This window comes from Cynoglossus semilaevis, chromosome 12 (genome assembly GCF_000523025.1).
Source record: "Cynoglossus semilaevis isolate Cse_v1.0 chromosome 12, Cse_v1.0, whole genome shotgun sequence".
Classification (NCBI taxonomy): domain Eukaryota; kingdom Metazoa; phylum Chordata; class Actinopteri; order Pleuronectiformes; family Cynoglossidae; genus Cynoglossus; species Cynoglossus semilaevis.
In genome coordinates this window covers 10518659-10531079 of record NC_024318.1, presented here as the reverse complement: position 1 = coordinate 10531079, position 12421 = coordinate 10518659, and the positions used below count along the sequence as shown (strand labels likewise).

Here is a 12421-nt window from a genome sequence, read left to right as displayed (position 1 = left end):
GCAAAGACTTCTGGGCCAAAATACAATGTTTTTACATCGACTGATAACTCTCTTGTTATCAGTTTAGTGAGAGTGAAGAGCCAAGAACCATCCTTATTAGAGTTGATAGAGACCTGGCCAACACTGACTTTTTTAAATTCCCTTGACTTCAGAAATAAATCATAAAAATGTTCAACAGATTCCTTATAAAAAACATATTAATCATTGGTTTATTATTCCAGAGGGAGACATTTTCTCTGAGAACTGAAGACTTATATATTAGTCTTCATGCTTGGACAAGAATGATGAGGTAATCAGTCAGTCAGTCAGTCAGTCAGTCAGTAGTAAGTCATTTATTTTCCAAGAAGTTTAGTTCAGTAAGAAACTGAGCTGACTTGTCTCCTTGATGATGTTTTACCTCTAAGCTTTGAAGTCTTTTGAAAGAACCTCTTGTGGTGACAAGTGGAATTTCTTCACAAAACACAGTTGTCCACTTCTGAACTTGTCAGGAGGTAATGGGTACTTAAGCAATCCAAACAATGTGTGCTACACCATCTCCCTTTAACATGCTAATTGAGAAACCTCGGGGAACATTACTAGACCGTCCCAGTTTACTAACATGTGTGTAATTGTTCCTGCGATTTCATCGTATATTACTTACGTTTAGGTTTCGTATTTTCATATAGTTTTAGTTGATGTACGTATTTACCAAAGTGTATAAAGAGGTGTGTGTCTGCAAGCAAATAATAATTAAAAACATATTTATAGTAGAATCATGTTAAAATTAAAATCCAATTTTTGTACTGGGTTTTAAAAAGATATTTTATTATAATTATTGGGATTTGAAATTTAGGCACTAGTCATAAAATGACTATTTATTTATTTCATTTGTCTTCAGGCTTTCCAGAAAGAAGACATTGATCCTTTGCAGGCCGACCTTCAAGACATCAACTCTGTCAGTCAGAGTCTGATCCAAAATGTTACCAAAGGCACCAGCACCAAGAAGCTTGAAGACGACCTGGAGGGCATCAACGCAAAGTGGAATACCTTGAACAAAAAGGTTCATATTCCAGACTTTAGATGGAGTTGTGGTAGAGGTTTGTGACCCTGAAAGTGATATCTTTATTCATCGTGTGGACTACAGATTGCTGAACGCTCGGCCCAGCTGCATGAGGCCCTGTTGCGTTGTGGTAGATTTCAGGATGCTCTGGAGTCTCTGCTCAGCTGGTTGACAGACACAGAAGAACTGGTGGCCAGTCAGAAACCTCCCTCTGCTGAGTTCAAAGTAGTGAAGGCCCAGATACAGGAGCAGAAGGTAAGAACGTGGTACAGAGTTCAAAGGAGCAGGACGTTCCACAAACAATACGACTCTGCCCTTTATCCTGTCCACTTGACATCCTTTGTTCAACAAGAGCGTTTAAAACCTACAGCTTTTACAATAATGGACACCCAATGTGAGTCTGTTAGATTTATAGTTTCCCACCAGCGACTGATGTTTGTGGTCAGAACATGTTGAAGGCGTCCAATAACTTTCCCTCTTTTGTCTTCCTCCGACAGCTCTTACAGAGGCTGCTGGACGACCGAAAACCCACAGTGGAGCTAATAAAGAGAGAGGGAGGAAAGGTCGCAGAGCTGGCAGACTCTGTGGATAAAGACAAGGTTGCCAAAGAGATTGAATGCCTAGGGCAGAGGTGGGACGCTCTGCTTAAGAAAGCTGAGAACAGGTCGGTGTTGATGTCTGCTACACCAAAACATGTGAAAACTGCAAAGTTTGGGTTTAATAAGATGTAAAACTTTGTTCCTGTATTTGGTGGAGTTTTTCTTTTTCTTCACGTTCAGGGCTATTGTATGTACATTTTTTTAAGTGTATGTTTTTGGCAGAAGTGTCTGAAGTACAGCATTTCAGGAAACTCGCCCTGGTTGTTTTTGCTAATCATTAGTTGAGTGATGTCACTGATGTTTGTACAGTAAACATTGGGCGCTGAGACTCGAGTGAACACAGAGAATGTAGTTCCCTAACTAAAAAAACATTTGTTATCGAGTCAATTTCTGATGTTTTCGTATTTAGGCCAGTGTTGTAATCAAATATTGTTGGTGCTAAGCTATGCTAACCAGATATTTTAACTGCTTTTGGTTTTTTCCTTTGTTCTGTGTATTAGGCACAAACAACTAGAGAGCATCCTGGTGGTCACTCAGCAGTTCCACGACACCCTGGAGCCTCTGAGTGAGTGGCTGGCCTCCACGGAAAAACACCTGTCCAACTCTGAACCAGTCGGTACAGAGACGTCCAAGCTGGAGGACCAGATCTCTCAGCACAAGGTAGGAGCTTGTTTTTTGATGTCTTTATTTTCCATTATGTTTTTATTTTCAACTGTTACTTTATTTGATTTTTTTTATCATCTCATTCTGTTTCATACATTACATTTCAGTTCTTTTTAATTTCACTTTTTGTTTTGTTTGTGTTATGTTTCTTTGACGTCCTCCCCCGTCCTCCCCCATGTCATCAAGGCCTTAGAGGAGGAGATTATGAATCACAGTAAAGACCTGTTTCAGGCAGTCAGTCTGGGTCAGATGCTCAGGACTGTGAGCTCAGTGGATGATAAGGACTTTGTCCAGTCCAAACTGGACAACATGCAGGCCAGTTACATAGAGCTGCAGGAGCGATGCAGGAGGAAAGCCGAGATGTTACATCAGGCTCTGGCAAACGCGCAGCTGTTTGGAGAAGATGAGGTGGCGCTCATGAACTGGCTGTACGAGGTGCACACCAGGCTGGGTGAAGTGTCCGTGGAGGACCACAGAGTAGAGGTTCTTGAAAAGCAGCTGGCAGAACAACGGGTACTGACTCCTCCCTAGGCCCATGTTTTCCTTTTATTTAAGTTGCACCAAATATGTTCCACCTTCTGTTCATCAATCATTCGTCACTGGTTGTTTACTTTGAAGAGGATTGCGACACAATTCTAACAGGGCCTTTGCTTTCCAGGCACTACAAGGTGATATTGAATTAAGGAAGAAGAATGTAGATCAAGCCATCAGTAATGGAATGGAGCTGCTGAAGCAGACAACAGGCATGGCTTCTGTTATGACTTTGAAACCAAACTATTCATAGTTAAAAAAAATCTCTGATTTATAAATATTGTATGCTGTCCATGTTGTAGGTGACGAGGTGGTTGTGATTCAAGGGAAACTTGATGGTATAAAAACCAAGTACAGTGAAATCACATCCATGGGTGACAGTGTTCTAAAGACACTGGAGAGTGTTCTGAGTCTCTCTTCTAAACTACACCAAACACACCAGGACCTGAACTCCTGGCTGGAGGCAGTAGAAGCGGAGATCAGTGCGTTTGCTGATCAGGAGCCAGTGGGAGATCAGCTTGTTCAGGCACAAGAAAGACAAAAGGTAGAAAAACACATTTCACGTTGAGGATTTGATGGACTCACTAGTACATGATACCCTTAAAACATTAAATTGGTTTGACTTATTTTCCAAGGCCTTGCTCAAGGAGACTAAAGACCAAAAACTGGTGGCAGATAAGCTGAATGAGTTGAGCGGTTCTCTACTGGATCTGATCCCCTGGCACACTCGTGAGAGTCTGGACAAGATGGTATCTGAGGACAACGAGCGCTACAGAGTTGTCTGTGACACCGTCACACAGCAGGTGGACCGGATCAACGCAGACATATTGAAATCACAGCAGGTGAACCAGACACTGCAACGACAGCTTCCCTCCTTCAAACATCTGTTAATGATCATCCATAAACCAGTTCAACATTGTAACGTACTTCTCGTCCATTTTGTGCGTCTCCAGTTTGAACAGGCTGCTGATGCTGAGCTGTCCTGGCTGAGTGACGCTGAGAAGAAGCTGGAGTCAATGGGCGACATCAGGCTGGAACAGGATCAAAACACCACTCAGCTCCAGACACAGAAGGTGAGCTTGTCGTAGTGAGTGTGTTCCGTACACACACTGGCATTTATACCTTAAACACCCAGACAAACTCACTGTACCTTTTTGTTTTTTTTTCTCAGATTTTCTCCATGGACATCATGAGACACAAAGATGCTGTGGATGAGATTGTGAAAATGGGAAAAGCCATCATGAACAGCAAGAGCCCAGAGGAGAAAGAAGTCCTAATGGTGAGAAGAAATCCTTAGTTTGCTTTCCAGGAAACAATGTGTCATTTAAACTGTGAAGCACTGTTTTCATGGTTCAGAGAAGTGTGGGTTAAATAACAAAGTGACCTGGTGAAAACTGAGAAGATACATTGGCATCTGTCAAACTGTCTTTGTTTCTGATATTAAAAACACCTCCAAACTGCTGACATGGTGGACCTATTTAAATAAACTTAGCTAATTGTTTTAGCTGAATCAGCATTTCTTCCAGTATGAGTACGAGTATGAAAGAACTATCAGGCCCAGTCCCGAGGGTAGTACAGGTATCACTGCATCCCTAATCATTAGTCAAATAATCTTTGAATCTTTGACCACAGACCTTGACTCAGGCTCTCCTGGACAAGTACAATACCGTGAGTCAGCTGAACTCAGAGCGCTGCCTGCAGCTGGAGCGAGCCCACTCTCTGGCCAGTCAGTTCTGGGAGACCTGCGAGGAGATGTGGCCGTGGCTCCAAGAAACTCTGGGTGCTTTCAGCCAGCTCCTGCCACCTTCCATCGAGTACGACAAGCTGCGGCAGCAGCAGGAAGAACTCAGGGTGAGAACACGGGCAGGAGATCTGCATCGCTCAAATGATGGAAGCACTAAACTAATTACCTAATATCCGCTCTCCGCAGCAAATGAGAGAGCTGATCGCCGAGCACAAGCCTCACATTGACAAGATGAATAAGACGGGGCCTCAGTTACTTGAACTGAGCCCAGTGGAGGGAGTTCCCATCAGAGAGAAGTACACGGTAACTGACCAACTTTACACCAAACTGAAGGCCGACGTCAAGCAGAGGGCAGACACTCTGGATGAGGCCATCTCTAAGTCCACCCAGGTGAGAAGATGAAAAAAAATTCTATAATTAAATGTGTTTTATTATCTCTTTAGAAGTGGATGAGTGAAAAATAAAGCCTAAATTTGAAGAACACATTTTGGAGAATGAATAAGAATGAATCACATGATGAGCAAACACTCTGGAGACAGTGGGGGGGAAATTCCCTTTTCATTGAAAGAAAACTCCAGCATATCCAGACTGAGTGTGCAGCGCTCTGGTTTGGCCACCAGTGGGTGACTGGGGGTGTGTGGGAGGAGTGAACCTGAAGCAACTAAACCTCCCAAACAAACAAAAAACTACAATCAGGCTAAAGTGCTAAAATGCAAACAGTACAGATGTAGAAAGAGCGTTATCGTCTATGTTTGCTAAATGTTTAGATCAATGTCTCAAAGGCTTTAAAGTAAGTAAATATTTGCTCTTTACTTTTTACATTTAAATAAATATAATGCATTTTTTTAAAAGATTTAAATGTTCAAATTAAGATAACCAAACTTTTATGTCAAGAAAAATTTTCAGAATCCTTAATTAACATTTATGAATTCGTTTTTTAGAATTCAAATCTATTATATGAGTAAATGTTGAAAATTCATTCATTTATACATTATTTTACAATCTTATTACAACATCTCCCTTGATTGATTGTCATCATTTATTGTCATCATTGTAACAAATGCATCTATGCCATTTTTCCTTCAATAGTTTCATGATAAAATCGACCCGATGCTTGAATCTCTGGAACGGATCGCCGAGCGCCTGCGTCAGCCTCCGTCCGTCTCAGTGGAGGTTGACAAGATCAAGGATCAGATCAGTGAAAACAAGTCAGTCTATGTGGACTTGGAGAAACTGCAGCCTTCGTATGAAACACTGCGGCAGCGCGGTGACGAGATGATCGCTCGGTCTGAAGGAGCGGACAAGGACATCTCTGCTAAAGGTGTGGTTTGTGTGCCAAAGAGGAAAAAAACCAAATCTGTCACACACGTTGACACTGCTGGTGTGAATTATAACTAAATTCATTTATTTTGTATTTATGTAATATTCCAAGTCGTACAAGACAAACTGGACCAGATGGTGTTCCTGTGGAGCGACATCCAGGCCCTGCTGGAGGAGCGCGAGTCCAAGCTGCTGGACGTGATGGATTTGGCAGAGAAGTTCTGGTGCGACCACGGTGCTCTGGCGGTCACCATTAAAGACAGCCAGGACCTGCTGAGGGAGCTGGAGGAGCCTGGAGTGGATCCTTCAGTGGTCAAACAGCAGCAGGAGTTTGTGGAGGTAAACAGATCTGGAAGGCCACACTGAAATGTAAGCTCCACAAGATGATTGTTTTAATAAAAAATTGCACTTGGTATTCCACAGGGATTTAAGGAGGAGGTGGACGGGCTGCAGGAAGAACTCGAAGTGGTTCAACACCAAGGTGGAGAACTGATGGCTGCCTGTGGAGAACCTGATAGACCTGTGATAAAGAAAAGTCTTGACGAGGTCTGAGAGATTCCATTAAAGCTCTTCATTAGCACGTTTTGTGGAGTATTCGTACAGATTTATGTTCATGTTTTACTTGCTGATGATATTTATGTTTTTTTCCAGGTGGTTTCAGCCTGGGAGAATCTAAACAAAGCTTGGAAAGAGAGAGGAGAGAGGCTGGAAGAAGCCATGCAGGCTGCTGTGCAGTTTCAGGACGGCCTCCAGGTATTTTTTTTTTTCAAACACTAAACATTAAAGCTGTTTATAGGTCTTTGATAATTTTACTACAGATCTTAACTCAGCTTTGATAAGACCCCTAAAATAAAACAAAAAGTCTTTTTCTTGTTTTATATTTCTTGTATAACCAGAGCGAGAAGATAAAGTGTTACATGTAGTCTCTGTTTAAATACACTGTTTATGAGTCTGACAGATTTTATGGCTTTCAGCCGAAACCACATAATTGCTTTGCTTTTTATTACACTTGATTAAAACACAATTTTACGTGTGACGTATTCATTTTGTAACCATAATTACCAATTATAATTCCTTTGACTCTTGTGTAGATGTTTTACATCTTAGAAATATTGTTTTTATTTTTAGTTTGTCAGACACACGGATTAACTGTGAGAATTATTGCGCAATGTGAAACTGAACGTGAAACTAGACTCCCTGTGGACCGAAGGTGGTTTTGTTCTCCCTAACAATGGCTTCCCATCCTTGTGCACAGGGGATGTTTGACTGGGTGGATATCCTGGAGAGCAAACTGGATTCAATGTCCGCTGTAGGCACAGACCTCGAAACTGTGAAGCAGCAGATTGTGGAGCTCAAGGTAGAAATCTTTTGTCCGAGTGTGAAAATGAAACGTTTTTTTCAATATCATTAAATATGATAAATGACTTCATTGCAGCTGTGTTTATGTTTCTCCTTCATTCATAAACCAGCTTTTCTGTTTTGTACACAAACAGAGGCTTTGACTGTGACTCTGCCTGTGATTAACTAGCTGTAACTGTGTGTGTGTGTGTGTGTGTGTTCTTGTTTTGGTCAGGAGTTCAAAGGGGAGGCGTACCAGCTCCAAATCGAGATGGAGCGCCTGAACCACCAGGCAGGCCTCATGCTGAAGAAAGCCACAGAGGAGAGCGATTGCTGTGCCATTCAGGAACCCATGTCTGAACTGAAGATGCTGTGGAACAACCTGGATGAGAAGATCATCAGTCGACAGGTTGGAAATAAGTAACGTCTCATTATGGGATGTCTCAAAGTGACTTGCTTTTTTAAAATGACTTGCCCCTAAACAGGATGTAATAAATCACGACAAATGCTCATTTAGGTCTGTCAGTATAAAATACAATACGATGCAGTAGAATGAAGAGGGCACACAATACAGCAGGGTGTACTGCACAGATATCGGGTTACTTACACAGGGTGAGGCACAGACAGTAAGCTAAGCGGTTTTGGGTTGTGAGTCACTGCTTTAAAAGGCTGTGGGATGTGTTGTTTACTCGCTGCAGTATCTAATGATTTAATCTGTTGTTAATCCAGCACAAACTGGAAGGAGGCCTTCTTGCTTTGGGACAGTTCCAGCATGCACTGGACGAACTGCTGGCCTGGATGAGCCACACTGAGGAGCTGCTGGATGAGCAGAAGAAGACGGCAGGAGACCCTAAAGCTATTGAGATCGAGCTGGCAAAACACAACGTAAGACAAATCTCAACTGTGTTTTATTTTTATTTTTTTGGACATGTATTTATCATTTTAGAATAAAAAAAAAGTTTGGTACTTTTTCTAGTAATAACATTTTAATGACATAATAATGTAAAATTATGAGCCAGTAGGTGGCAGTAGTACAGCTCTAAGAGTAGTCGTAGTAAATGTAGAGCAGTGGCAGGATTAGCTTAGCCTAACACAGACATTTTTGTGATATTTAACTTAAGTTTGTGTTAGTTGAAAATCTAGGTTGGGTAAATGTGTAAAGGTTTGTGTAAAATGAAGGGTTTTTTTTTTTTTTTAAATAAATGTCAGTGGTGGTGTGCAGCTCCAAAGATCAGGGGCGCTGATTGTTGTTTGGGGCTTTGGATCTTAATTCCAACATTGTTGTTATGGCAGTGGTGGATTAGTCGTTAAGGAAGTGGACTTGGGTCCAGAAGGTTTCAGGTTTGAGTCCACCAGCTGCCAAGTTCTTCTCTGCTCACTTTGGTGATTGGTCATTGTGTTTGTAGTGGTGTGATGTGTCATTATGACAAATAATTCACTTTCTTTCTCTTTAATTAATTAATTAACCCAAACATATCTCCACAGGTTCTTCAGGTCGATGTTTTGGCTCACAAAGCCACGGTAGAGACGGTGAACAAAGCTGGGAATGATCTGGTGGAGTCCAGTGCCGGTGAGGAAGCATCAGGCCTGAGAACCAAACTGGAGAACCTGGCCCTGCGGTGGACAGCAATCTTGGAAAAGACAGATCAGAGGAAGCAGCAGCTCGAGAGCGCTCTGCTCCAGGTGTGAAGACTCAATAAACTTAGAGCTCATTTATCTTCAGTTGGTACTTTAAGTCCTCTCTTTCTGAGAGGGAGGGTTTCTCTTCCTCTGTCTTTGTTCTTTTGGCTTCCTGCAGAGTTTTTCTGCTCAAGTTTGCCATTTTAGTTTCTGCTTCCATGTAGAGACAGAAAAAGATTAAACTTAAAATGAATTAAAAGTTGCTATTTAATAATTATATTTTAATAAATTATTAATAACTCCTCTCAGAGCCGTGGGTGGCTGACAATGAGTGTGTGTGACAACTTTTGTCCTGACTGCGCTTTGTTGTGTTTCAGGCCCAGGGTTTCCATGGTGAGATAGAAGATATGCAGCAATGGCTGAAAGACACAGATCGTCAGCTGTTGGCATCAAAGGCTGTGGGAGGTTTACCAGACACGGCCCGAGAGCAGCTTAACACCCATCTGGTATGTGTTTAATATGAAAGGCTGCCCACAGATGGCAGGGCTTGTACGGAGACCACTATCTCTATCTCTGTGTGAAAATGACCTGGCACCACCAGGTTTACTAGCATAGCCAATTGATTCAGGTTTTTCTGACTGAAATACTTAGAGAATGTTTACCTGCTATTTTCTGCTTCATTTGTGATGGCAGATCACCAGACTCTTTCTGTGAAAGCTGTCTGAAAAGGAGTACTAATGTTTCCTAGAATCGTAAAACAGACGGATCACTTAAGAGAAAAAACAAAAAAAGAAATAACTTTGTATTAAATCTGTAACTCTACACTTTGAATATTTCCATGTTTGTGTAAGCATTCCTCTGTTTCAAGGAGGCTGCATTTCTATGTGTCTGGCCATGTTCATTCTTTCACCATTTTTGGACAAAACCAAATGCAGGACTAACAGTGGGGGCCCATTGGGGCCGTAATTTGTCTGATTGATGAAAAAAAATCTCACACTGCACAACATTCCTTGTGTTCTCTTGAAGGAGTTGTGTTCCGCCCTGGAGGTGAAGGAAGAACTCTACAAGGAGCTGCTGAACAAAGGTCGCCAGCTGCTCATGATGCTGCCGGAGGGTTCTCCTGACAGCAACACCGAGCAAGATCTCGCCAACATGAAGGACAAATGGGAGGCGGTGCAGGGGAAGGTCGCTGAGAGAAAGGTACCGGGTCAGGCCTGCTCTTAGTCTAATGATACAGCTCCACACTTTAGTCACAGGGAGGGAGGGAAAGCTGACGTGAACTTGAGTCATGACTCTGGTGGTGAAGGCTTCTAATCCCAGTGCTGATAATAAATGGTGTTAGCACACACACACACACATACACACACACACACACACGAGGATGTGGTTTGACTTGTGACGGTCAGGAGATTTGCTCAGTGGAGTGATGCTGTTCACACTCTCTACTCCCCCGCTCACTCAAGGTTACATCATCGCCCTCCCCTCAGCGCTCCTTCAACATTGCACCCTCTCCTGTCCAATTATCCCATTCCCAGCTACAGCATGTAGCCTGTTGCGCTCTAAATATACTGCTGTGTCTGCACAGAGTTATGTGTTCTTTCCTACTCTAAACAATACTCAGCAGGCTGTTTCCATTTTTCACCTTTCCATTCCCAGCCTATAAATATCCACTCACACAATACATAAGCACCCTGTCCAAAATCATCTCGCCGCCGCTGCTGGTGCTCCTGCTCTGCTTACAGTCTCCGTCATGGAACAACAGTCACTTTGTCTTCTGCGGTGCCATGGTGGAGGTTTGTAAATGGAGGCGTAGAAATAAATAAAACAAAGCCAATATATAAACTCATTGGTCGGAACTGTTACAGCTTCGGATCATGATTTGTCTCACTTGTGTTTCCGTCTTGAATAAACATCAACTTTTCCACGCAGTTAAAAAAAGACAGATCACCAGCCTCTCAGTACGCTCCCTCCAGATATGGAGGTGCACATTCTGTTTGGCTGTACCAAATACTTTTCCCTTCTTCTGTTAACCTTGGTTTATGTTCCCTGTTTTGTTACTTCTGGTAGATTTTAGAGTGAATTTCAACCCCTGGCTCAACTCTCTTAGTTAGATGTCACTTCTCTGGTGCAGCCAAAAAAACTCTTAGATATTAAATAACAAGAACAATGCCACATTTAGCCAGACTCCCCTCTCCTCTACTCATCCACACACACACATACACAAAAACAAACAGTATTAATACTCTTACGAGTCATCCTGTCTGTAATTTGATTAAAACAACATTTACTGTCACGTGTTTTCCCTGAGCTGGTGAACTCTGCTGCAGCTAACGGATGTTTTTCCGCTGTGGAAACTCAGCAGACATTTATTTCACCTGATTAAAAGCACATCACTTTATTTATAACTTCACTATCAGCCTGGGCAAAGAAGAGAAGAGAGGGAACTCACATAGTGGTGTGGTAACCACGGCACCCTTGTTTGAAATAGTAACATCTTCACATTCATGACCCTGATGATGTTTGATGTCTTCAGGTGAAACTGGAGGAAGCCTTGAAGCTGGCCACGGACTTCCACAACTCTCTGCAGGACTTCATCAACTGGCTGACCCAAGCAGAGCAGACCATCAACATCGTTTCTCCTGCTTCGCTCATTCTGGAGACCATCATGTTTCAGATTGATGAGCATAAGGTAGAGTTTGCCTTCGGTCACTGAGGCGACTGACAGCAAAATCATTTATTTGTGCATTCATCCATTCGTCCAATCTTAGGCTGCTGCTGATACCTAATGAGTCCATCTGTTTTTCTTCTGAGTTCAGAACTCATTTAGCACATCTGTCACAGACGTTTGATGACCTCTGTTTCACTTCAGAGGCCTGGAACTCTTTCACACCTGACCTAAGACTCTCTCTTTGTATGTGGGCAGGTTTTTGTGACAGAGGTCAACTCCCACAGAGAACACATCATTGAACTGGACAAGACCGGCACTCATTTGAAGTACTTCAGCCAGAAACAGGATGTGGTCCTGATTAAAAACCTGCTGCTCAGCGTGCAGGGCCGCTGGGAAAAGCTGGTGCAGAAGTCTGTGGAGCGAGGCCGTCTGCTGGACGACAGCAGGAAGAGGGCCAAACAGGTAGAGGCCTGCACAAAGTGTAAACCGTGTTGGAGAAGAAGCAGTTTAAACGCTGTAATATGATTGGTCAGATTGTGTCTGTTTAAATATCATGATAATGTGGTAGATTATTTTTTTAGGTTCTGAAAATCGTATTACCTGATCTCCAGTTAATCAAGTGTAACTTTATATGTGTGCACTTTTGAACACTGTTTCTTTTTGCTCTTATTAGTTTGATGAAACGTGGAATAAACTGATGGAGTGGTTGGAGGAATCCGAGAAGAGTCTGGATTCAGACATGGAAATCGCTAATGAGCCTGACAAAATCAAACAGCAGCTTTTACAGCACAAGGTGACAAGTTTGAAAAAAAAAAACTTTTACAGCACAAGGTGACAAGTTTGAGTTGACCTTTGACAACAAAACCCCCCCCCTCAAAAACAGTTTCTACAGGAAAAAA

At 42.4% G+C, this 12421-nt stretch overlaps 1 protein-coding gene across 10 annotated transcripts in view; it reads left to right on the top strand.

The window, feature by feature from the left end:
• The window catches only part of dst (dystonin), an 87244-nt gene that overhangs the window by 64394 nt on the left and 10429 nt on the right, over positions 1 to 12421 (top strand). For all 10 annotated transcript variants that reach the window (XM_025060812.1, XM_025060810.1, XM_025060819.1 and 7 more), the window contains 25 exons: positions 878 to 1039; positions 1124 to 1294; positions 1537 to 1703; positions 2139 to 2298; positions 2488 to 2814; positions 2960 to 3044; positions 3135 to 3376; positions 3468 to 3674; positions 3786 to 3905; positions 4004 to 4111; positions 4465 to 4683; positions 4763 to 4966; positions 5666 to 5897; positions 6009 to 6235; positions 6320 to 6442; positions 6548 to 6649; positions 7152 to 7253; positions 7470 to 7643; positions 7964 to 8119; positions 8720 to 8917; positions 9232 to 9360; positions 9881 to 10054; positions 11388 to 11543; positions 11778 to 11984; positions 12196 to 12315. In XM_025060812.1, the coding sequence (XP_024916580.1) occupies positions 878 to 1039; positions 1124 to 1294; positions 1537 to 1703; positions 2139 to 2298; positions 2488 to 2814; positions 2960 to 3044; positions 3135 to 3376; positions 3468 to 3674; positions 3786 to 3905; positions 4004 to 4111; positions 4465 to 4683; positions 4763 to 4966; positions 5666 to 5897; positions 6009 to 6235; positions 6320 to 6442; positions 6548 to 6649; positions 7152 to 7253; positions 7470 to 7643; positions 7964 to 8119; positions 8720 to 8917; positions 9232 to 9360; positions 9881 to 10054; positions 11388 to 11543; positions 11778 to 11984; positions 12196 to 12315 (4272 nt within the window). The remainder of the gene's footprint in view (positions 1 to 877; positions 1040 to 1123; positions 1295 to 1536; positions 1704 to 2138; positions 2299 to 2487; positions 2815 to 2959; positions 3045 to 3134; positions 3377 to 3467; positions 3675 to 3785; positions 3906 to 4003; positions 4112 to 4464; positions 4684 to 4762; positions 4967 to 5665; positions 5898 to 6008; positions 6236 to 6319; positions 6443 to 6547; positions 6650 to 7151; positions 7254 to 7469; positions 7644 to 7963; positions 8120 to 8719; positions 8918 to 9231; positions 9361 to 9880; positions 10055 to 11387; positions 11544 to 11777; positions 11985 to 12195; positions 12316 to 12421) is intronic.